We start from the raw sequence: 25,084 nt of genomic DNA, 5'->3' as shown, positions 1-25,084 counted from the left end.
TCCATCCAAATTTAGGGTTCCTTCATCATTCTCACTTTACGTTTCGAGTTCACAGTTTGTTTTCTCCTTTCTACCGTTTAATCCACTTTCCACCGAACAATCTAGGTTTTCCACCGTTTAAACCTTAGATCTTAGGTTTTTCTTGAGTCTGTCTCTCGATTTAGAGCTTCGTCATCATTTTCCGCTGCGATCATCTCTGGAGGAAGCTTCGAAGGACATCGCGACACACACCTTCGTCCTCTCCTCGGGCGTTCGTCCATCACATCTCCTCCAGTCATACAGCTCCAGATCTCTTAGCAAATTCAGTACCTCTCCCCTTTCTCTCCAGATCTGGCTGCAAGAACTTCCCTCTCACCAGACGCCCAACCCAGCTCCTCCTTTCTGCCCTTCAGAGTTTGTACAGCTTCCCATGGTTGCCCTTTGGACGGCTGGAAACGGGAGAAGGGTTCCCTCCCTCTGCTGCTTTCCCTCTCTCCCTCTCACATGCCAATAATCCCCCCTTCTTTTTGCCAAGCCTCCCCCGTAAAATGCCCCCCCTTCTCCTTTTCTCTCCTTCCCTCATTATTGCACTCCAATAATGCGAAAGGTGGGTGACCACCGTGTCCCCACCACCAAGAAAAATGTGGTCCTTACATATTATGTATAATTTTATGTTTTACTATTTATTCACATTAAATGATATTTTATACAAATTTCAAAATTCACCTAATTTAATTTCTATAAATTTTCATTATACATAAAAGTTTAATATTTTGGCTCATGTTCCCATTATACTTCACCCTTGTTATTTGTTTATGTAATATGATTTGTATTGCTTTTAAGAAATTTAGAGATAAAAGTGAGTAGATTTCGATATGAAAATTAGTAAGCGATGTGATTAGTGTGATAGATAAAAATATTTTAATAAACATAAATTTAAGATTATCAAAATGTTCTTGTTGATAAATGTAATATAAAATAACTTTAAATTGGCTGAAATTAATTTTGTAAAATATAGTTTCTATAAGAAAAATAATATTATTATAATAAATAAAAAGTACAATGTATTTGTTATAGAAAAGTGTTGAATATTTTTGTGAGTATTATTTTGTTCACATGTTGAATTAAATATCAATTTAATAATAAATTGAAAAAACTATGTATTTAATTATTAGAGATTGTTATTTTGATTAATTTAAATAATAGTAGAAAAAATAATATAAAAAGTAATGATTCAATAAAATTTGTAAAGATTACAATAGTCATAACGATACTCCATGTGAAATAATAATTTTTTTTTTGACGTAGTTATTAAAGTGAAAGGAAAATATTCAAAAAAAGAAACTTACATGACATGTTAGCATGTGATTTTAAATTCATGAAATATTACAACATTTAAACCCTCAAAGAATGGGTTTTAGGCACCATGAAACCAAGCACAAAACCTACAAGCTACATCACCATGTCAATTTCACCAATGACCCTAACCACACACAAACAAATTTTAAACAAATATAAATAAATAACTTATTTGTGACGTCTTCCAACTACAAAAGTGTCATTATAACACAAAAACCTATTTAAACAAGCTTCAAAAACTATGAAATCAATTTTATGCACAATAAAACCTTCATGAAATTAGTTCAAAATCGATTCTTGAGATCTAACTCTGTCTAAATAAGAAGTTATATAATAAGTATAAAATCTTTAAGTCTAATTTAACACATAATTTTTTAACACATAATTTTTTTGCAAGTGTTTATGATGATAATTGATGATACGAGAGTGAGTCAGGTGGATTGTTATACATGAATGTAATTAGTTTCAAGAAGAAAATACTACATTAAGTGATTATAAAATGTGCAATTAAAGAATAGAGTTATTCAAACTCTACTAATATTATACTCATACAAATGAAGATGTTAGGCGGTTAAAGTTGATTAAGGTTTTTATAATTTAAAAGAATGATGTGAAAATAAATTCTAGAAGTAAACGAAATTTAGTTATCATATCAAGAAGATTTAACTTTTGATATGAATTTGTGAATGGAAGGTCATATAACAAGTATAGAATCCAGAGTCTAATTCAACACACAAATCTTCTATTAATATTATACGCAAACAAATATAATAAATTTTGATTATACTATTTTTGTGATTTAAATTAAATATATAAAAATATATAAACCATTATGTTTCTCATATAGTATGTATGAAAATTTACAAAGCACTAAGTTGTGTGACTGTAAATTATGTTGTCAACTAATTAGTTTCCAATTTAGACTCTAAATCCCATCTTGGAAACTTCAAGTAATACATAGGTAAACAAAAAAAAAAGAAAAAAAATATAATTAAAATTTAGGGAGTGCAAACAATAATTTGAGTTTAATATTTAGTAACATTCTGTGTAGATCCATCCTTATAGAAAACAACATTTTGATTATGAACTATTATGAGCAAATTATCAATTAAAATCCTTTAAAACAAAAAAATTTAATAAAATAATTTTTATGAATTAAAATTAACTTGAACTGAAAATAATTTTTTAAAAAAGTTATAGCTATATAAACATAATTTTCTCATGAAATAACTTTTTTCTCTCTCCTGATCTTAAACAGGAAATGATTAATCCATGTTAAATCTAATAAAATAATTTTGATTAAAATTATGAACTATTATGAACACAACATTTTGATAAAATTATGATTAAACTGGAAATGAAAACAACATTTTGATTATGAACTATTATGAACAAATTATCAATTAAAATCCTTTAAAACAAAAAAAATTAATAAAATAATTTTTATGAATTAAAATTAACTTAAACTGAATATTTTTTTAAAAAAGTTATAGCTATATAAACATAATTTTCTCATGAAATAACTTTTTTTTCTCTCTTGATCTTAAACAGGAAATGATTAATCCATGTTAAATCTAGTACAACATACACATACACATGTGAAGAAAATTCAACTATTGTTCTATGGTATGGAAAGAAACAAATTCTTTCTGAAATGCCCTATTTTATTTTCGCTGCGCTATTTCAAACGGAAATGAAAAAGACAAGACACCCTCTTACGTGTTGAAGATCAGGGCAAGCCATCGTAGCAAGGCATGTTGACGCGGCTCCAACAGTCCCTCTTAATGGATTTTTCATTTTTCCTTTTTTAGCGTTATTATTAGTTTATTACCGCTCCTAAATATTTTCGCTTCTCTTGCTTGGTGTGTCTAATAGGAGACGAGATTTACTCTTCTCGTCTCGGCAGTGTAAACGCCAATTCAATTCCACTCTACCTCGTTTTATTCGTGTCACAAGTTCAATATCCCGTTTCTTTTCCACTTCTTTCTCTTTCTCTCTCTTTCCTCTTCGCTTTGAAGAGGGTCCAAGTCTTTGCTTCGGCTGCTTCCAGATCTCGCAGCGATTTGGATCCTCCTCAAGCTCTCTCTCTACTCTCCTTCACTGTTCTGTTCCGCTTTAAATTCACGAGTTCAATAGCCGGTTGCAGATCCGAGTCTTCGATTTTCTGTTCATCGATCTAAGCCACCATGGCGGCCGCGAATGCTCCGATCACCATGAAAGAAGCCCTAACAGTGAGTTCTCATCCTCCTTCGATTTCTTTCACGCGAGTCTTGTTTTTCTCTCTTTACTGATGCAATTTACAGTTATTTTTTCTGGAAGTACCAGTAAGTGCACTGGCTTGTGATAATTACTCAGTTTTGCCACAAACTCTGTCAATTTTGGTCTCCTAGTCGTATACTCTGCAACTTTAGTTTTCTAGTTTGCTTACCGTTACTTATGTGCAGATCTGAGTTTTATTTTGTTTTCTGAACTGGAGAGTGGGAAGCATAATTGTTCGATGTTACTGATGAATTGTTTTGTTAGTAGTGTATTAAATGTGGTAGTTTATGTCATATGATCTCACTTGTGATTGCAGTTGCCGAGCATTGGCATCAATACGCAATTCATCACGTTCACACACGTGACGATGGAATCGGATAAGTATATATGTGTTCGAGAAACCTCTCCTCAGAATAGCGTGGTCATCATTGACATGACCATGCCAAATCAGCCTTTGAGGAGGCCTATCACTGCAGACTCCGCTCTTATGAATCCTAATTCTAGAATCCTTGCTTTGAAAGGTAAGACACATGTTTCATAATCTTCTCCAGAGTTTGTGTGTTGCAAGTTGTGTTCTGTTACTAATACTCTGGATCGTTTATCTGGCACGTTGGTATTGACATGAATTCTGTCTTTGTGGATATCAAGATCCATTGGAAGCTTGATTTCTTTGAACAATTTTCTTTTTATATATATTTTTTTTCTTTTTTGGACCAGATTGTTTGATGGATTGGAATAAACTGCTAAATCTTGATTAGTTTGACCCGGGCATTTGAACATGTGTGGTTAACTACAACATGCTTAGTTATTTGAACATGTGTACTTGCACCTTGATAACTAGGGCCATATAACTGTCAAGCAGGGATCTTTGATTGGTTTGTGAAGATGAAGTAAACTGGTATCCTTATTTTATATTTTATGCAACGAAGTTAAAATATCAAGATTTTAAGTTCTATAATAATATTTATTTGAAAAAGTTGCACTCTATTAGATGAAAGTTTATAAATGTAGATATGTAGATATGGGAAAAAATCATGTTTAAAAATGACTTTACTCTGGTCAGTTTGAATAAAAATATGAGCATTATGTGATAAATGTTTTTTCTCCATTTTTTTCTTTAGCTAATATTTCAATAACACGCAATTTCACAATAGGCCTATCGAATATTGCAATAATACATAACTCAATAGTTAAAATAAAATTATTAGTATTTAAGATGAGCTGCAATGTTCATAGATCATATTGCTGCCAAACGTTGAGCAATCATTGAAGTTTTCAGTTTGTTGGGCTCGTGCTTCTGTTGATCTTGTCTTTGAAATGTTGTTTACCTCTGGATTATCTTCACTTACAAATTACTTCATTCTCTTGAAGCGCAACTGCAAGGTACTACTCAAGATCATCTACAAATATTTAATATTGAGCTGAAAGCAAAGATGAAATCATATCAGATGCCTGAACAGGTAACTATAATGATATGGACACATATATTGTAACAGGTCCAATATTTTAACATATATTGTTAATCGTGTATAGGTTGTCTTTTGGAAGTGGATTAGCCCCAAGATGTTGGGTCTTGTAACGCAGACCTCTGTATACCACTGGTCAATTGAAGGTAGGCCGATAATTTGATTAAATCAGTGCATTTGTGTGGTACACTGGGCTATATTCTCCAGTTTATTCATGTACAGTGTGCTTGTAGTTTCTACAAATTGTTGACTAGTATATGCTTCATGGTCTATATAACTTGTAGGTGATTCTGAACCCGTTAAGATGTTTGAGAGAACAGCAAATTTGGCAAACAACCAGATAATTAATTATCGATGTGACCCTACAGAAAAATGGTTGGTCTTGATTGGCATTGCTCCTGGTTCCCCTGAGGTAGATCTCTGGTTCATGTTGTAGTCATAGTTAATCTCAAATAGTGATGTGGAGTGCCCAATTTTTAAATTGTTACGACAGAATATGAATAGGGGGGATGATAGTTATTCTGAAGGTTATAGGTTCAAGTTCAATAATTTACATTATACATATGTGTAAGTTCTAAAAAGTACAAAAATTACATGATGGAAATATATAATCATAATCATAATAATAAAAATCATATTCTTAAACTAAACTGACTGGTCTATGATAAAAAAATGTAAAGGAACCAAACAAGTTTTAAGCCTACAAGAAGATGATGCCATGACATGATCGCTTGAAGGATTTCCAATGAAACGAAAAAAATAAAAAAAGCAAATCATAACAGAAATACTTGGATGGATCATAGGGGTGAGCAGGTAGAACATGAATGAAAAATATTAAAAAAAAATGAGCTACTGAACAGAGACAAAGGCAGGCTTGACTTTTCTTCTACATATCAGAACAATCAACAGAAAATTGGTTATCTTCAGGTTTTGTGGAAGGGTTTGGTCAGAGACAACACCATTGAATACTGTGGGCTGTTTGTATGAAAATTGTGGGTGTTGCACTAATCAAGCTTCAAACAAGGTTTTGAACCCGATAGGTTGTTTAGATAAAAATATGGGTCTGAAATAACAAACATATATGAAAATATTGTTGTCTGACTTGGAAAATGGTAGGCAGAATACAAGGTTTCCCTGTTCCAGTGTAGTGGAGACAACATCCTTTGTGATATAGTTTATTACTTTCTGTATTATTCTCCACTCTGTGATTCTAAGGTTCAAATAGCATTGCTATATGGACAATAGTTAGCTATCATGATGAGCCGCATTTCCAATTTTCTAATCTAATTTAGGATTTTTTCATTCATTACCAGTTTTTACCCATGTTTCTGCTGGCTTTATGTGTGTATAATTGTGATCTTTAATGTGATTTTAACAAGCCTGATCTTTTTTGGTGTATTTATTAATATTATTTTTCATTATAGAGGCCTCAATTGGTTAAGGGAAACATGCAACTTTTCTCTGTGGATCAACAACGCAGTCAGGCTCTTGAAGCTCATGCTGCATCATTTGCCCAATTTAAAGTGCGTTTCATTTACTATTTGGCTCATTTTTTATATAAATTTTATTTAATAGTTCTTGAATAGCATATGCTACTACATGTTTGGTAAATCATGATTGTTTTTGGACAGGTTCCTGGAAATGAAAACCCTTCTGTTTTGATTTCTTTTGCCTCAAAGACACTTAATGCTGGTCAGGTTACATCCAAGTTGCATGTTATAGAACTGGGTGCTCAGCCAGGTCTGCATATTTTTCAGCTCCTTCACGATTTATCTCTTATTGTAATTATTCTGGGCAATATATGTTTTGTTGTCAAAACTGTCTTGTGTGCTGTATTGATTCTTTCATGCCTTGATGAATTTTAATGTGATAGGAAATGGATAGTTTATGAAAGAAAGAGAAAAGGGAATAAAGCGGGGGAGAAGCGTTAGGTAGTTATAACTGTATTAGTTTTTGGGCAGGAAATAAAGCTCCTATAAAAGAGCTATTGTATTCTGATATTGGACACCTTTTGAATTGTATTCGTGTATAGACAGGATTATTCCTATCCTGTGGAGAGAGAAACTTGGCTCTCTTGGTGGGTGTGGCTGTGCAGTTATACAAAAATATACAGTTCATACTCTTTTTCTGTTTGTTTTGTGTGTGATAGTGCGAATTAGATAGGTTTCCAATTCAGAAACCTATCACCTTGATGAATTTTAATGTCCATTGTAGAGCTGAAATTGAAATTGGTTATTGTCAATAATGTGTGTCCTGTAACTGTTAATTGTTACTTAGAGCATGCTATGAGGATTGCGTTCCAGGTGTTACCATGTGTTACCTTGTGTTCAAGCGTTAGAAAATGTTTATTATGCATTTGTAATTGTATTGAATTTATGTTGGGTTGCCAATTGTAATTATAAAGACATGTAAGTTTGAAAGTATGAGGTGGATGAATCAGTAAATATTCATTAGATGTGAATGGTTTTAGTAGCTAATTTTCATAGCAGTATATTGAAACCAGTCAGTATTTTTTAAAACGGATAATAAGGGTATTAAGAAATTGAACCATGTGCATGACTTGATCATCCTTATTAAGCCCGGATTCATGTGTCTCCTTACCTAATGGCTTAAGCTTTTTAAATATTTTTCAGAACCTCTGTAATAAAATGGTTGAGTCCTATCCTTTCTGTTCCCATTATACTAATAAAAAGTTGGACATGAGCACAGGACAGGGTGTCCTCTTGATTATCCATGCTTCAAGCCCAAAAGGTTCTAGCACAAGGGGCATGTTGGAAATGCAATATGAAATCACTCAAGCAATCTTCACTTCAGCTAACAACCTAATCTTTTTATATAGTTGGTCCATGACAAACTTTATGAATTTGTTTATAGGGAGGCCGTCATTTACGAAGAAACAAGCAGATCTTTTCTTCCCCCCTGATTTTGCTGATGATTTTCCAGTTTCCATGCAGGTACAGAGGTTGCTAGTACTTGTTCGTTTTATAAACAGTGTAGATATTTGATCCCTACTTTGTTTTTTGGCAGATATCTCACAAATACAATTTGATTTATGTGATTACGAAACTTGGGCTACTATTTGTGTATGATTTGGAGACAGCTACAGCTGTGTACAGGAACAGAATCAGTCCTGATCCTATATTTTTGACCTCAGAGGCTACATCTGTGGGAGGCTTTTATGCCATCAACAGGAGAGGCCAGGTCTTATTGGCTACTGTTAATGAACAAACCATTGTGAATTTTGTCAGTGGTCAAGTATGTTTCTGACCTTGTTATTTTTTTTGTTGTAAATTGGAGTATTAAGTGGTAATTTTACAAATTACATATTGTTATTGTAACAGTTAAACAATTTGGAGCTAGCAGTTAGTCTTGCCAAAAGAGGAAATCTACCTGGTGCTGAGAAACTGGTATGTCAACTGTGTAGAACTCACTTTTAGTAATACTATATTTCTTCAAGGATGTGTTATCAGTGAGGTCCAGAGGACTTGGATGCATGCATTATGAATTAATCTCTTGGGTTTGATGTAACTGCTAATATTCACTTTCATGAAGTCTGGTAAGCTTGCAATAAAAAGTGCAATACTTTGATGAGTAATTATTCTTCCTTTTAGTTGACCCTACTTCAGTTTATTTCATAGGTGTTTGATAGACATTTTTTTTCCCTTTCTGTTTTTGCTGTATATTTGTTTTAAACTTCTTTTAATTTAGAGATTCTATTTTTGTAAAAAATTTATGCTTGAGTCGTGATAGGTATGTGACTGACCTTCATGATGCTGTTGATCTGTTGTTTCTTTTGTCATTACCTTCACCAGTGGAATTTACATGTTTTAATCCCTTCAATTATAATTTCTAAAACATTTAATATTGATTATTTGATTGTGCTATGTTTTAGTATCTTAAAAAATGATCTCTCTTATTTTATTGTTTTTGGTTCTTTTATTCATGGATATGATATCCAAACTTGTTGACATTACAGGTAGTGGAACGTTTTCATGAACTGTTTGCCCAAACAAAATATAAAGAAGCTGCAGAGCTTGCAGCTGAATCTCCACAAGGAATCCTTCGAACTCCTGACACAGTTGCAAAATTTCAGGTTTCTTGACAGGATATTGCTATTTGAGATTTTTCTCTGTTTTTTTCTCCTGCTTCACTTTCAGAGTTTTATTTTCCGGTTGTTTACCTTTAGCCTTTGGGTGCTGTCCTTTCGTTTGGTAAGTTAGATTATAAATGTTTAAAATGTTATTATCTTTTTTGTATGGCAGAGTGTTCCTGTGCAAGCTGGGCAAACTCCTCCACTATTGCAGTACTTTGGCACACTTTTGACCAGGGGAAAGCTGAATTCCTTTGAATCATTAGAATTGTCACGGTTGGTTGTGAACCAGAACAAGAAAAATCTGTTGGAGAACTGGTTGGCAGAGGACAAGCTTGAATGCAGCGAGGAACTAGGAGATCTTGTTAAGGTTAGGTTGCATCAAAATTTTGAAGAATTAAATTTCATTCTGTTATTTATTACTCCCTTTGGACTCTTAAGCAAAAAATGGTCATATTTGGTGAACTTAAATGTAAGGAAATTCTAATTCCCTAAACCTTATTTATTGCTACTATTACAAAAGTACCTTTATATTTAAATCTAAGCATCATCCTCCATAAATATAATTTAGAGTAATTTAGGCAATGTACCTCTTTATTGTATGAAAACAACATATTAAACGAACTTAACTACTATTGTTAAGAAGTGTGAAAGTAGTTGAATTTTTTTTTTTATAATTGAGTCCAGAGGGAGTGCTTTGTTTGTGTTCTATCTTTGAATTGTATCCCAAAACAGGTTGATGATTTTCCTACTGGTTTATTGTGAAATGTTGTATTCTATTAATATTTACGGCATGCTTCCTTGTAGACTGTGGATAATGACCTTGCTCTAAAAATATATATCAAAGCCAGAGCTACACCAAAAGTTGTTGCTGCGTTTGCTGAGAGGAGGGAGTTTGACAAAATTCTGATATACTCTAAACAGGTGTTTGTTTACTTCATAAAAAAACATTGATGTTTAATTCATAGAATCATCTAATGCTATTATAACATGCATAACATTTTGTTTGCCTGTATAAATAGCATTGCATGTATTGCCTTTTCATTTTTCTGTACACAATTTTCCTGAATATTGTGGTGCATATTTGTTGCTATAGGTTGGATACACACCTGACTACCTCTTCCTTCTGCAAACAATTCTTCGGACAGATCCTCAGGTGTGAGAGAAACTTCTGCAATATATAATTCTTTTAGTAAAACTCGAACCATTTCTTTGTAGCTCCATTATTGTCTGCCTCCTTGTTAGATGTGTGGTAACTGTGTTCTGAACATGTACATCTAATTGATAATGGATGCTGAAAGTTATCATTTTCATTTTGACATGCAGGGTGCTGTTAATTTTGCATTAATGATGTCTCAAATGGAGGGAGGTAGCCCAGTTGATTACAACACTATAACCGATCTCTTTCTTCAGGTTGATTATATGTTGTGATTAATCAATCGTGATGTTAATGTGATATTTTATTTTCATAGTCATTGATTTAGTACTGAGTGGTTCTTGAAATTAATGTATTTTTTTTGGTTACTTCTCAGAGAAATCTGATCCGAGAGGCAACTGCTTTTCTCCTTGATGTTTTAAAACCAAACCTACCAGAGCATGGGTTCCTTCAGACAAAGGTGCATCCTTTGTTTCCCATCTTTTATGGGCGTCTTACTCTCATGTTTTCCTTTTCTGAAGTGATATGATCTTGTGAATTGCTGTTTAGGTATTGGAGATAAATCTGGTGACTTTCCCTAATGTTGCTGATGCAATATTGGCTAATGGCATGTTCAGCCATTATGACCGTCCTCGTATTGCTCAACTTTGTGAAAAAGCTGGCCTTTACGTGCGAGCTTTGCAAGTAAGGATTGTCCAAATGTGCTCTATTCTGGCACTTTCTGTGTTAACTTAAAGTCAAACTGTTTGTTGATTAATTGCAATATTCTTGGTGCAGCATTACACAGAGTTGCCAGATATAAAACGTGTGATTGTTAATACACATGCAATTGAACCTCAGGTTTATTATCTGTTCTGCTTTTAGATCTATTTTAGGGTTTAAAATTCTTCATTTGAACTTTGAAAATACTTATTATGTGGTTGTTACAGTCACTTGTAGAGTTTTTTGGTACACTGTCACGAGAATGGGCATTAGAGTGCATGAAGGACCTACTGCTGGCAAATCTTAGGGGGAACCTTCAGATCATTGTGCAGGTATGGTGGTGTCCTTGTCTTCTATAACTTGGAACTTACCAACAGTTGTTGACAAAGCTTTCTTATGTGTGTTCAGGTTGCTAAAGAATATTGTGAGCAATTGGGGGTTGAGGCCTGCATAAAAATTTTTGAGCAGTTTAGGTCGTATGAGGGATTGTATTTTTTCCTTGGATCTTACTTGAGCTCCAGGTAATTCTTTTATTCTGAAAGGAAAAGATGTTTTTTCTTTCTGTTGGTAATTGACCTCACTTATAATTGATATGTTATCCTGTGTATTTCTGCTGATGTATGTCCTCTAAATAATTGGAACAGCGAGGATCCTGACATTCACTTTAAGTACATTGAGGCAGCTGCAAAGACAGGTCAAATCAAGGAGGTTGAGCGTGTGACAAGAGAATCAAATTTCTATGATGCTGAGAAAACTAAAAACTTTCTTATGGAGGCTAAGCTTCCAGATGCTCGGCCTTTGATAAATGTTTGCGATCGTTTTGGATTTGTTCCAGATCTAACTCACTATCTGTACACAAGCAACATGCTTCGCTACATTGAAGGCTATGTTCAAAAGGTATAGTGTAGTAGCTTCGCTTATCTCATGAGTGCTATCGCTCTCTTCTGCTCTGCCTTTGTAAAACTTTGTTCCTTCATATACAGGTAAACCCAGGGAATGCTCCTTTAGTTGTGGGGCAGCTACTGGACGATGAATGCCCAGAAGATTTTATCAAGGGCTTGATTCTTTCTGTTCGTTCGTTACTGCCAGTGGAGCCCCTTGTGGAGGAATGTGAGAAGAGGTGGTGTTTTCCCTTTACCAATGTCCTGCTGCTTTCCACTCATGTTTCTTATTCATCCTGTCCCTTTCTTTGGTACGCAGGAATCGGCTTCGTTTGCTCACACAATTCTTGGAACATCTTGTAAGTGAGGGAAGCCAGGATGTACATGTTCACAATGCACTGGGTAAAATTATCATTGATAGCAACAACAACCCGGAACATTTCCTCACGACCAACCCATACTACGATTCTAGAGTTGTGGGCAAGTACTGTGAGAAACGTGATCCCACCTTAGCTGTTGTAGCTTATCGGCGAGGACAATGTGATGATGAACTTATCTATGTCACTAATAAAAATTCTTTGTTCAAACTGCAAGCAAGGTATGTCTTGGCTCCTCCTAAGTGACTGTACTTTGAATAAATAAAGTGTGGTTACAATCATTAATCAGAAGACCAATGGTTAAAATTGGTACAGCTTCAAGATTTTTCATACATGTAAATGTATTTTATCATATTCTCAACCATTCATTTTCCTATAAATATATGGTTATATCTGCACTTTGTACTTTAAAGTGCACTCCTGCACATTAAAAGAACCTATATTTTGTGATCCTTAATCCACCAAATCAACTTTCTTGTGTCCTCCAATGTTCACATGCTTATATTGTGATGACAGATATGTTGTTGAGAGAATGGATGGTGATCTGTGGGCCAAAGTTCTTGATCCTGATAATGACTATAGAAGGCAACTTATTGATCAAGTTGTATCCACTGCTTTGCCAGAAAGCTCAAGCCCTGAGCAAGTTTCTGCAGCTGTTAAGGCTTTCATGACAGCTGATCTGCCTCATGAACTGATTGAACTTCTTGAGAAGATCGTCCTTCAGAATTCTGCATTCAGTGGGAACTTTAATTTGCAGAATCTTCTTATTTTGACAGCGATAAAGGCCGATCCGTCCAGAGTTATGGATTATGTCAATAGGTTGGATAATTTTGATGGACCTGCAGTTGGAGAAATGGCTGTAGAAGCTCAGTTATATGAGGAAGCATTTGCCATTTTTAAGAAGTTCAACTTGAATGTTCAAGCAGTCAATGTGTTGCTTGATAATATTCATAGCATTGATAGAGCTGTGGAGTTTGCTTTCAGAGTTGAAGAAGATGCTGTTTGGAGTCAGGTGGCCAAGGCTCAACTCAGGGATGGGCTAGTAAGTGATGCAATTGAATCATTTATACGAGCAGATGATTCTACACAATTTTTAGATGTTATCCGTGCTGCTGAAGATGCCAATGTCTACCATGACTTGGTGAAATACTTGCTGATGGTAAGGCAGAAAGCAAAAGAACCCAAGGTTGACAGTGAGCTCATTTATGCATATGCAAAGATTGATAGGCTAAGTGACATTGAGGAGTTCATTCTTATGCCAAATGTTGCCAATCTTCAAACTGTTGGTGACCGGTTGTATGATGAAGCATTATATGAGGCTGCAAAAATCATATTTGCTTTTATATCTAACTGGGCCAAGTTGGCCATCACACTGGTCAAGTTAAACCAGTTTCAAGGTGCTGTTGATGCAGCAAGGAAAGCTAACAGCTCAAAGACATGGAAGGAAGTTTGCTTTGCTTGTGTTGATGCAGAGGAGTTTCGTTTGGCCCAGATTTGTGGACTGAACATAATTATTCAGGTATTGTGTTGATTTTTTATTTTTGGTGAACTGTGTGCGTGTATAAAGTATATTTGAAAAGTTTTCTTAATTTCTGATGGTTTTGATGATCTGGTTCTTCAGTATGTGATAGTGAAACAAATTCCCTTCAAGTGTGTGGTGAATGCACATGATTTATGATTGGAAGGGTGTTGTGCTGTTGTAATGCTGGTAGTGATCTTCTTGACTTTCCAATGCTTTTCGCATTAACCTTTTTCTTTTTCATTAATTTTATAGGTGGATGACTTGGAAGAAGTCAGTGAGTATTACCAAAATAGAGGTTGCTTCAATGAGCTAATATCTCTCATGGAGAGTGGTTTAGGGTTAGAAAGGGCTCATATGGGCATCTTTACTGAGCTTGGAGTTCTATATGCTAGATACCGCCCTGAGAAGCTTATGGAGCATATCAAACTATTCTCAACCAGGCTCAATATTCCCAAACTCATACGAGCTTGCGATGAACAACAGCACTGGAAAGAATTGACCTATTTGTATATACAATATGATGAGTTTGATAATGCTGCAACTACCATCATGAACCATTCACCTGAAGCATGGGATCACATGCAATTCAAAGATGTTGTTGTTAAAGTTGCTAATGTGGAATTGTATTATAAGGCTGTCCACTTCTACTTGGAAGAGCATCCAGATCTTATAAATGATGTTCTGAATGTCCTTGCACTTCGTGTGGATCATGCTCGTGTTGTTGACATCTTGCGGAAGGTAAAGCAAAAGTTGTTATAAATTAGTTGTTGCTCTCCATAAAACTAACATTCAATTTCCCTTTAATATGCTATAGGCTGGTCACCTGCGCCTTGTGAAACCATATATGGTTGCGGTTCAAAGCAACAATGTATCTGCTGTTAATGAAGCATTGAATGAGATATATGTTGAGGAGGAGGATTATGATAGACTGCGCGAGTCAATTGATTTGTATGATAACTTTGATCAAATAGGCCTTGCCCAAAGGGTGAGTGGCATTTGCTCTGAATTTTAACTATTTTTTGGTTTCAGTTGTGGAAACCTTATAGAATGTTATTAATGATGTAGATTGAAAAGCATGAGCTTCTTGAGATGAGACGAGTTGCTGCTTATATTTACAAGAAGGCAGGTAGGTGGAAGCAGTCTATTGCTTTGTCAAAGAAGGATAACCTATACAAAGACGCCATGGAGACAGCCTCACAATCTGGAGAACGTGAACTTGCTGAGGAGTTGCTTGTTTATTTCATCGATCAGGTACTAAATTCAGTTTCCAATTGCTTATACAATTCATTTTCTTGCAATATCTTATTTAGATTGACGAACTATTATCTATACTATCTATACTATTATATGAATTGAATTCCTCTTTTTGGTATCTACATTTTTATACCTATTTTACCTTTTATATAACAGTTTTTCTTAAGTTAAATTAACTGTTTTACTATTTTACCCTTTAACTGACATTTTTTAATATTGAACTGTTTTTTTATCTCCATTTGAATTTTTTTTTTAAATTTAACCATTTTTAAACTAAAATAACTATCTATAATAAAATAATTTTTAAAAAATAAATAAAATCCGTTTGCAATAAAAATATAAAATTTATTATATTTAATAATTTTATTACTTTTTATTATCATAAAAAAAGTGAAAACAAATGTACGCATGTGTTTTCACTACTTCCTTGATAATGTGTTTTGCTTAATAATTATACCATTATGCTTTGTACAGTTCTATCCATACATAGTTACCCTGCATCCTTCTTCACAGAAATGTTTATTGCAAACTAATGGTATCTCTTGCAGTATGTGCAATTCTAAGTCATGGATGAAAATTATTTGATTCCTAGACTATTATTTTCTTTTTGTCAAAGCCGAGTTGTTTGTTCAGCCAGAGCATGTTAGTCTTACAACCCAATTACTGATTGAAGGATTGCCATCGAAGCTTCTTACTTATGGCTTCAAGCTTTTTTGTTTGTCTTTAGGATGATATTAGTATTTTAATTTAACTATTATGTGCATTTTCTAATTTTTCTTCTCATATCTTACACAGGGAAAGAAGGAATGTTTTGCCTCATGTCTATTTGTTTGCTATGATTTGATCCGGGCAGACATTGTTCTTGAACTAGCTTGGATGCACAATATGGTGGACTTTGCCTTCCCCTATCTATTGCAGGTTTGCTTTTATTTCATGCTGCTAGTTTTATCACTTGTATTCATAATATTATGATTCACTATTAACATGATTTAACTAGTCATCGATTTGTATCATAAGATGTAAACTGATTTAAAACCTTGGGGTGCATGGATGAATTATAGCAATTTCTTATCATTGATAAAGGTAAAACGGTTCAGCAGTTAATTTTATTTTTTACTTTTTCATTTCTCTTTTACCAATTCTCATGAGAGAAATTTAAAAGTTATAGAAGCTTAAATTGTTAAATGAAAAGGATTGAAGTAGCACTTCTGAACTTATTGCAGAACTGTATTCGCCACTCACTCATTCATTACACACACTGTATTTGACTTGGTCTTATTCCTCCAAAATAGAGGTTTCACGAAATTAAGATACAACTAACAATTTGTTTTGTTAGACTTGTGGTCAAGTTGTTTTTGTCTATTTTTGGTTCATAATTACATTGAACACTATATATCATCTATGCCATATATTTGAACTTGTTTTTTGCTGTCTCTTAGTCTTACAACTTGATACAACAAATTATGATTCACTAAAATTAACTTCGTTATCTTTTGTTTTAATCTCTGGTAACCTTGGCTATAATTCAGAGCAAAGCTTTGGATATTTCCCTGAGAAGCATGGCTATTCAATAGTAAATTTTATCGTTTATGCAAAGTTTGATAGTTTATGGGTTGCAATCATATAATCAGTCCCTTTGAAATACTTCTATGGGGAAACATTCTATTCATACTTCCTCCTTTATTATATAACCAATCTATATTAGGTTTACATTATAATTACATGTTCAATCAGTACTTAGTAATGGGTGCTTAACTTCTGAATATTGGGGTTGGTCTTTTGCGATATTACACAGTTATGCAGTAAAAATCTTGGTTTACTAAGGCAGTTATTGTTTCAGCCTTTCATTGAGCTGGAATGGATCAATTTATTTCCGTCATATCCAGAGGTTTCTCTAATCGTCATTTTTTTGGCCGTTGTAGTTTATTCGTGAGTACACAGGCAAAGTCGATGAGCTAGTGAAGGACAAAATTGAAGCACAAAACGAAGTGAAGGCTAAGGAGCATGAAGAAAAGGAAGTAGTTGCACAGCAGGTAATTATTGTGGCCATTTTATGTCAGCGGCAGTTTGACTGTTCAGAAAGGTTTGGAGTCGATAAATCCTTTCTAAGGATTGAGCAGTACTAATATGAATGAGATTTGTTTTCTGTTGCAGAACATGTATGCTCAATTATTGCCCCTTGCTTTGCCGGCACCACCAATGCCTGGAATGGGAGGTCCAGTAGGAATGGGAGGAGGCTTTGCTCCTCCCCCTCCAATGGGTGGACTTGGGATGCCCCCAATGCCTCCATACGGCATGCCACCCATGGGCAGTAGCTACTGACATTTACGCGATGGCAAAGTATAGCGTGAACTCCCCTATGAAGAGCGGTGTATCGAAACTTCAAAGTTTTGCGTAGAATATCTTGTGTGATTTGGATGTAGCATTCTTTCTTTGCTTCTGGTGGTGCTGGGAGATTCCAAGTTAAAATAATTGAAGTTTCTGTTTAGATTGTGTAGGTCTTGTAAGTTTCTTGTTTTCTCTGGGTTGTAGTTGAGGCATTTTTTGAGCTGTGCTGGTTCTAATTAACCATAAATTTCTGTATTCTACCATTTTTCTTGTATTAAATGAGTTAGTCTTAGTTATAGACCAAACAAAAACTGAATCACTCCTAGTATATACGAAATTCACGACCTTAACAACCAGCTTGATCTTTGCATGTTGAGGCCTAGATTTGCGCACTTCGTAGTTGTGGAAGTTACTCAAATCCTTCTTGGCATGCTGTTTTATTGTGATCTGATTTCACATTTAGTCGCAATTATGATGAATCGACTATTGTTGTTCCATAAGCTCATTATTTTATATTAGTGTATTAAAACATTTTCAGTAAGATTTTGTTCCATAGACAATTTCTATTAAATCTCATTAGCGACACATGGCTAGTCATATTAGTATGTTTCAGTTTTTATTGAATATATGATAATTTTTATCGATAAAAATTCCTTATTTTCTTCTTTTTAACTTTCACTAAGTTGAATATAACTTAATTTCTTAAAATACTTTTTCTATCCTACAGTTGTGAAAGGTCCAACACTTGTTACGTCTTGGTTCACCAAATGAACGTACACCGTCTCTGCTTCCATTATTTGGAGACCTGTGTATGGAGAAGTTTGGTCGCTTCCTTCAAGGGCAGACTTTTGTTCTCGGATTTTAATTGATATCTGATTCTTTTGATGTAATCTTTTTCTCTTGTTTTTATTGCTGCCCTTTAGGCCTCTTTGCTTCCAGAAAAAATATCTTTTCAATCTTCAAGGCTGTGATTTGGAGTTGTCAACGAAGACTTAGCCACTCGACTGGATTACAGGCAACAACAGATTTAAAAATTGTTTGTCAAGCGAGATTTTAACGATGTCGTGGAAGCTTATTACCGATATTTAATCTCTTATGTCAATCCACCTTGACAATGTGTATCTACTAACACTATGAATCCTAATTAATAAAACTAGAATCCTATGAAGCCTATAATTAGTTCATGTGAATTCTCTACTCGCTTGCACTCTGGATGTTAGGAAATCAAAAGTGGAGAATTCACAAAATATGGCAGAAGATAAATAAAGCACACAATTAATACTTGAACAATAGAATGCACCTAGCACAATTTGTGCGGATAAATAAATCAGGAATTTGTTTGGTTAAATTTGCGAGAAAAACCGCTTATAAAATAAGAGAAAGCATTAGACAATCTTCCATTGCACTTGTAGAATTATGAAGGGAGAGAATGTACCCAAAGGAAAATTTCCCTGTTTGTATACATACTCGCGATTTTTCCCATGAAATCAATTTCTTTTCCACTTTGAAGCATTTGATTGATTCTGCTTACTTTTACGGAAAATCAATTCGACCTTATTTAGATAGAGAAAACGATACTCCAAATTACACCCATTTCCATCTCGCAATTCTCTTTCAAAAGCTGCTCATGTGAGAGGTAAAACATTATCTTATATCTTTAAACAAATATACAAATAAAATAAATTTGATTACATGAAATGAGTTGTTAATCTTAAAATCCAGTTGAATCCAGTCATTCTCAACAATTATTTGGTTCGAATTTGGAGAGTTAACTCGTCTTGGGAGTAAGAGTTACTCCCGAGAATGTATTGAATACATTTAAATTTAATACTTACTTAATTTCTCTCTCTATATGTATGTATTATATTACTCATCCTTATGTATTCGAAAAACATATTTATACTTGTTTCATTATTTACGTTATACTGTTTACATACCCTTTATGCATGTATAAAGTTAAAAAAGCAATATAAATATATCAATTAAAAACTTTTACAGCTAAATTGAAAATTTAATTTTAAATAATCCAAAAACATAAATCACAATAAAAAATATTCAAAACACAATGTTTTCAAACAGAAAAATTCTAATTCTTAAGTTTGATTATTGAAAAAAAAGTACAAAAATGATTTTTTTAAACAAAACAATCAATATTATGTATTAGCAGTTAATATTATTTATAGCTTTTCCTTTCTGCTTGTTTGTATTTATGCATAAAATAGTTAATGATTAATATTTATTATATATATTTAAGAATATATGTGCCCTTTGATAGAATTGTCATTCATAATGATGAAGTGAAATGCCAAAAACAAAACTCTGTAATGTTTTATTACAATAACAAGTTTACCTTAAGATTGAGTAACACAACTTACTTCAAAAATGCGTTTTTTAATTTTGTAATTATTAATAAACTTCATCAGTAGTAGTTCAACTTTAAAGGGTTAAATTAGGTAAAATCATTGAAATACTCCATACTTATCCCAACAGCAAATAAGGTTAGGAGATAAGACTACAAACTTGGTTTGCCATGTCTGTTGGTAAGTCATAGACATTGACTAATCAATCTATCATTCTAGGCAACAATTAGTATGACCAAATTGTACATGTCTTTTGGTAAGTCACATACCCATGTTTATCTTAGCACAGAATGATGATGTAATCATATAACAAATAACCTTTACCATTTCCAACAAAACCTGCTGTTGCCTACATACACTTGAAAAAAATTTAACCACAAGCAAAATCTTCCATCCAAATAACTTGAAAACATCACTGAAATAGTTAAATATTTCTCAAAAATGAATCATCAATCTCAATTCTTGAGATGACTAACTATATTTTACACCACGTGCACTGCATATATTTACATCTAATATATCTTACTCATCTTTCACTTCAAACATTACGAGACATCCAAACAGATAAATCACTCCTTTGTATGTTTTAGGTTGAAAATTTTAAGTCGATTAAATATAAAAGATAAATTTATCACATATTATACATAAATTAATTTTATAAGATTAAATTAAACTTATAATTTAATTTTAAAATAATATAAAAAATCATAAAAAATTTATGATCTATAGTGAAATCATCTTACAAAGATGTAATAGTATTAGTGTGGAGTGACTCAAAAGGGAGAAAAGTTAAAGTACAAAAAACACGGAGTTGAATGACATATATGGAATTATGACAAAGTAGAAAGAAAGGATTTTCTTAGCTCTGATTTGCAATTACATAATTATTTGGATATTTTTTGAGGTGCATCTTTCCCATTTATTTTTATGCCGTCTTCTAATAATTACTCTGAATTGAGGCATGCATTTATTGCCATTCCATGATTGCACCTTATCTTTCTATTATTTCACCTTTCTATGACCCAAGGGAGAAGAACCAACGCATAACCTTCCAACCTTAATTGGCTTCTGTCTCTACAATGCTTTATTTCTCATCATTCCATTGCTTCACACAAAAAAGGACGTGCCATCTTTTTTTTATCATACAAAATATTGGTTATTAGTATTTTATTTGTTAGAAGAATTAAATCAATAACTTTTTTTTATATTTTTTAAACTTACCAAATCAATTTTATAATTTTTAAATATTAGTGAGAGATTATAAACCTATAACTTTTTCCTTTCTTCTTTCTCACTTTCTCACTTTATCACTCTCCTTCCAACTCGAACTTTATTACTAAGTCAAGTTTATAACTATTAAAGGAAGTGTCACCTTACTTTGATCATTTTGGTTTTCCACATTTTCATCGTGACGCCTTCTCTCCGCCTATCATATATTTAAAAATTGGACATATGATTTCAGATTATGGGACCCAAAAGCCGAAAATTTCGATGAGATAAGAGAAAAAGAAAAGAAAGAAAATACAGAAATTGTAAGAGAGATAATTGTGGTAGCAAAATGAGTGGTTGGATAAATAGTCGTATCACTCTTTAAGGTGCTTTATTATGAGTTACAAATTGTGAAGGAAAATGGGACCCTCCAATCACTGTAATTGAAGCTTCCTTTGTTTGCTAGCTTCTGCTGGAGACACACTATGTGAGCTTTTCAATCAGAGAGCCATTTAAAGTGTACAAAACAAGCCGCTTTTAGTCAGTGCCATGCTTTGAATTTCCACCTTTCAATCACTATATTCAAAGAATTCAAGTAATTAATTAACCCATTTGATTTTGAAGAGATTTCTTGTGACTGAAACCCTAATTGAATACCTATGGTTATGTAATACTACTATCATTTATGTTAGTACGGTGATTCTCAAGATCAGTTTATGCTAACTGTTTCAACATATGATTGACACCCTATCGATTAGCATGACTGTTTTTTCATTCATTCTGTCACTTTTTAATCACATAAAATAATTGAGAGAGAGATAAAACAGGTCCACAAGTTGTCTTAAGCTCAATGGACAATCCGTTTTATCACTGTTGTTACATCAGACATTTTTCTAATTGTACGAGAAAATCTTGCCTTCTTTTTTGTGTACAAATGTTCTCCTTCAGCCACCTTTTTCATCTTCCTCATCACTGCAAGGGTTGTGACAGTATATGATAGTACCGTAACTTGATAGTACCGTAACTTCTCTCATCAAACTTAACCAAGTTCAAATTCAACGAGAAAGCCCTCAATCAAAGTATAACTTACCTTGACCATATCACTCTTGAAATTAAACCAATCATTGAGCATTTTGTCTGTAGGGAATCTCCCATATAGGGTTAAAAATAGTAGCATTTTCATTTTTAACTGTAAAGTTAAAATTTTAAGGTAAGTACTAGAATTATAAAGATGATTAACAGATGTTTTTGTTCTTTAATATATGGCTAGAAATGGGATCATTGCATGTTTATCTGTAAAAGATATCTATCAAGAAACATCAATTTGCTAAGCAGATTTAAAAAATTCTAGAAAGGATGAATATTTGACTGTTAAAAGAAAGAAAAAAACTAGGATGAGGACAATAATTTAGAGATAGAGCCCAAATGGTTATAATTACAAAGAGAGGAGACAAAAGACTTTATGGCTATACACACATATAGAAGAATAAGATACTGTTCTTGCAGCACTACATACATCAGTCACTGTTACTAGGTCAAGCTATTCCAGAGTTCTACACAGTGGCTCCCAAGTCCAATTGCAAGGTACTATTTAATTTCTGCTTCAAATTCTTAGTCAGCACGGATACTCATTAAGATAAACCTGTTTGTTGGGCCATGCCACCCTCTTGCTTTTTATTTTGGCTCATCCTTTTTCATCTTCTCAAACTTGAGATTCTTCACAAAGTGTAGTGAGATTTATTAGGGAGAAAATTTTCTTGGTGAAGTGACAGGCGCATACGGCCAAAAACCATTTTCATCTGACCCCATTAAAGGTCATTCCATATCACACCAATCACCATAAAGATAAGAAGAAGATCTCCCATTAAGCAAACAGTGTCAATGAATGGGAAATAAAAGGCTCACAAAGCCAGGCACAGGCATTAGAATATGGTCTCTGATTATGCATATGGAAAGTTACCACTATTCTGGTTGGCCTCTTGCTACCAACATGGCTCAGTGCAATTCTGCACCAAACAGTGATCGATTATCTCCTTTTTCAGTTCCAACAACTCAAACACCCCCTCTTGCTTCTGACCCTCAATCTCTTCAGTTTACTGAGTTCCCTTTGTGGCCTGCAACCATTGCAGAAGATAGAGTTGCTAGTGCTTCAAAGAGTCATAGCCAAGCAGAGAAAAGGCGCAGGGACAGAATCAATGCACAGCTTGCAACTCTCAGAAAACTCATTCCCAAGTCTGATAAGGTAAGAGGAAAAAGAAAAAAGAAAAATTCATCATGACTCTCTTTTGCTGAGTGGCATAATTTCTCCTTACAAGTATACACTGTTCTTTTCAAAGTTTGCATATTCTTTAAGACAACAAACAAGAAAGTGAAACCAGAATTTCCTAGGATGTATAGGGTATCATTAGGCCAAATTAAATCAGATTTGACGTACCAATGTAATATATGATATGATTGGTAGATAATTAAATATATGATCCCAGATGTTTGATCTTCAAGTTTATCAATATAAAAAGAATATTTGGATGAAAAATTCAATCTTTCAAATTGAAAAAAATACCTTGAGTTAAATAAAAACCAGATTCCCTGATAGCACAGTCACTTTCAATTCTCTGATAGGTGATGCAGATTTCAATTTTTCACTAACTTCCAATGTTTAGAAGAGAAAAGAAAGTAAGAGGATCATAGGATGAAATAGCTATACTAGGTTGTGTGATAGGCCATAGATTTTAGTTCCACTAGCATCCCTATCTTTAACGGAAAGAAAGTATAACAGGAAAAATTGTGTGGGTGCAGATGGACAAAGCAGCATTACTAGGGAGTGTGGTAGACCATGTGAAAGATCTAAAGCGAAAAGCGATGTGTGTGAGCAAAGGCATCACTGTTCCAAGTGAAACTGATGAAGTAACAATTGACTTCCAGGAAGCTGAAGATGAAAGCTACAAAAAAGTGAAGAAATTGAAGGAGAAGATGATAATCAAAGCTTCAGTTTGCTGTGATGATCGACCAGAAGTGTTCCCTGAGCTGATCGAAGTTCTGAAAGGGTTGAGACTGACAGCAGTTAAGGCTGACATAGCCAGTGTTGGTGGCAGAATCAAAAGCATATTGGTTCTTTGTTCAAAGGACAGTGAAGAGAACAGTGTTTGCCTCAGCACTCTCAAACAATCACTTAAATCAGCTGTCAACAAAATTGCTTCGTTATCTGTGGCCACTAATTGTCCCACCAGAAGTAAGAGGCAGAGGTTCTTCTTCCCTTCTCATTACGTACAACAACCATAATTCATCACTGCCATTTTCTTTTTCGTTTTTTTATTCTTAGGATGCCTTCTGTCACTATATGACATTGTTTTATTTTTTTTTTCAACATTTCTTTATCTTCAACATATAATATATGCAACCCAACTCTTACTTTCGTTTTACAGTTCAACAAAATATATCTTCAAAATAATCTGACAATCTCTTAAATCTACTCTATAAAGTAAGATTTATATTTACTTTTCTACTTTAAATTACTTTCATTCTTTTTTAAGATAAATTTTAAATTTAATTTAATCTTATAAAAATTAATAAAGTAAAATAGACTCTAAATTAAATTCTGATAAGAAATTAATTTTAAAATTTAATTTAGTTTTATAAAAGCTAATAAAATAATAATTGGATTCATTGGTATCATTTAATTTTATTTTTAGTTAAACTTTAATTGGTATTTCAGACAATTAATACTTAATCCATAATTTAGTATGAACGAGGATAATGATATGTTAATAAAGATTTTTCTTGACTACATGTTAATATAACATATATGTTATTTTTTTATATTAAATTTAGAGTATATTAATAACAAATAAATAATGAATCAATAAAAAATATGACATGTTGTATCAAAATGTAATAAAAAAAATGTGTAAAAAATATTTCCTATTTATAAATATAATGTATTTGTTTCACACAATTACAAAAAGTCACACCAGAATAAAAAACTGGTTAAGCATATTCAAAGACAGTTACTAGTTCTGCAAAAAACTCGTTGAAACGTTAGCAGAATTAGGCTGTGGTCATAGATTTATAGCAGAAAAACATTTGCTATGTTACTTTCAAATTAGAAAGAAACATGAGTTTTCCAAGATCAACAAGAAAAAGGA

At 33.3% G+C, this 25,084-nt stretch overlaps 2 protein-coding genes across 2 annotated transcripts; both read left to right on the top strand.

Moving 5' to 3' along the window:
- Positions 1–3,212: 3,212 nt before the first annotated feature.
- On the top strand, positions 3,213–17,729 carry LOC108337923 (clathrin heavy chain 2). Its single transcript, XM_017574509.2, has 30 exons — positions 3,213–3,569; positions 3,914–4,118; positions 4,969–5,057; positions 5,131–5,209; positions 5,348–5,475; positions 6,488–6,586; positions 6,695–6,803; positions 7,938–8,017; positions 8,091–8,318; positions 8,405–8,470; positions 9,040–9,156; positions 9,326–9,523; positions 9,961–10,077; positions 10,250–10,309; positions 10,480–10,566; positions 10,686–10,769; positions 10,859–10,993; positions 11,087–11,149; positions 11,239–11,343; positions 11,420–11,532; positions 11,656–11,908; positions 11,995–12,131; positions 12,212–12,490; positions 12,786–13,788; positions 14,044–14,529; positions 14,606–14,776; positions 14,857–15,042; positions 15,841–15,963; positions 16,968–17,078; positions 17,200–17,729. Exons 1-30 carry the CDS (start codon positions 3,525–3,527, stop codon positions 17,365–17,367), a joined length of 5,124 nt encoding a protein of 1,707 aa, XP_017429998.1. The 5' UTR covers positions 3,213–3,524; the 3' UTR covers positions 17,368–17,729.
- A 4,916-nt stretch (positions 17,730–22,645) lies between these two features.
- LOC108337699 (transcription factor bHLH51) lies at positions 22,646–24,355 on the top strand. Its single transcript, XM_017574274.2, has 2 exons — positions 22,646–23,184; positions 23,739–24,355. Exons 1-2 carry the CDS (start codon positions 22,828–22,830, stop codon positions 24,219–24,221), a joined length of 840 nt encoding a protein of 279 aa, XP_017429763.1. The 5' UTR covers positions 22,646–22,827; the 3' UTR covers positions 24,222–24,355.
- Positions 24,356–25,084: the final 729 nt, after the last annotated feature.

The sequence above is a fragment of the Vigna angularis genome, chromosome 7, assembly GCF_016808095.1.
Source record: "Vigna angularis cultivar LongXiaoDou No.4 chromosome 7, ASM1680809v1, whole genome shotgun sequence".
Lineage (NCBI taxonomy): Eukaryota > Viridiplantae > Streptophyta > Magnoliopsida > Fabales > Fabaceae > Vigna > Vigna angularis.
Note: the sequence above shows the minus strand (reverse complement) of the source record. Positions and strands in the feature narration are given on the sequence as shown.

What these genes read in the sequence shown, in the direction of transcription:
- LOC108337923 (XM_017574509.2), top strand. Translation starts at nt 3,525, where the DNA reads ATGGCGGCCGCGAATGCTCCGATCACCATGAAAGAAGCCCTAACA. An exon ending in TTTACGTGCGAGCTTTGCAA is followed by an intron (nt 10,994 to 11,086) that starts GTAAGGATTGTC and finishes TTCTTGGTGCAG; the next exon opens with CATTACACAGAGTTGCCAGA. An exon ending in AGGAAGTAGTTGCACAGCAG is followed by an intron (nt 17,079 to 17,199) that starts GTAATTATTGTG and finishes TTTCTGTTGCAG; the next exon opens with AACATGTATGCTCAATTATT.
- LOC108337699 (XM_017574274.2), top strand. Translation starts at nt 22,828, where the DNA reads ATGGGAAATAAAAGGCTCACAAAGCCAGGCACAGGCATTAGAATATGG. An exon ending in TCATTCCCAAGTCTGATAAG is followed by an intron (nt 23,185 to 23,738) that starts GTAAGAGGAAAA and finishes GTGTGGGTGCAG; the next exon opens with ATGGACAAAGCAGCATTACT.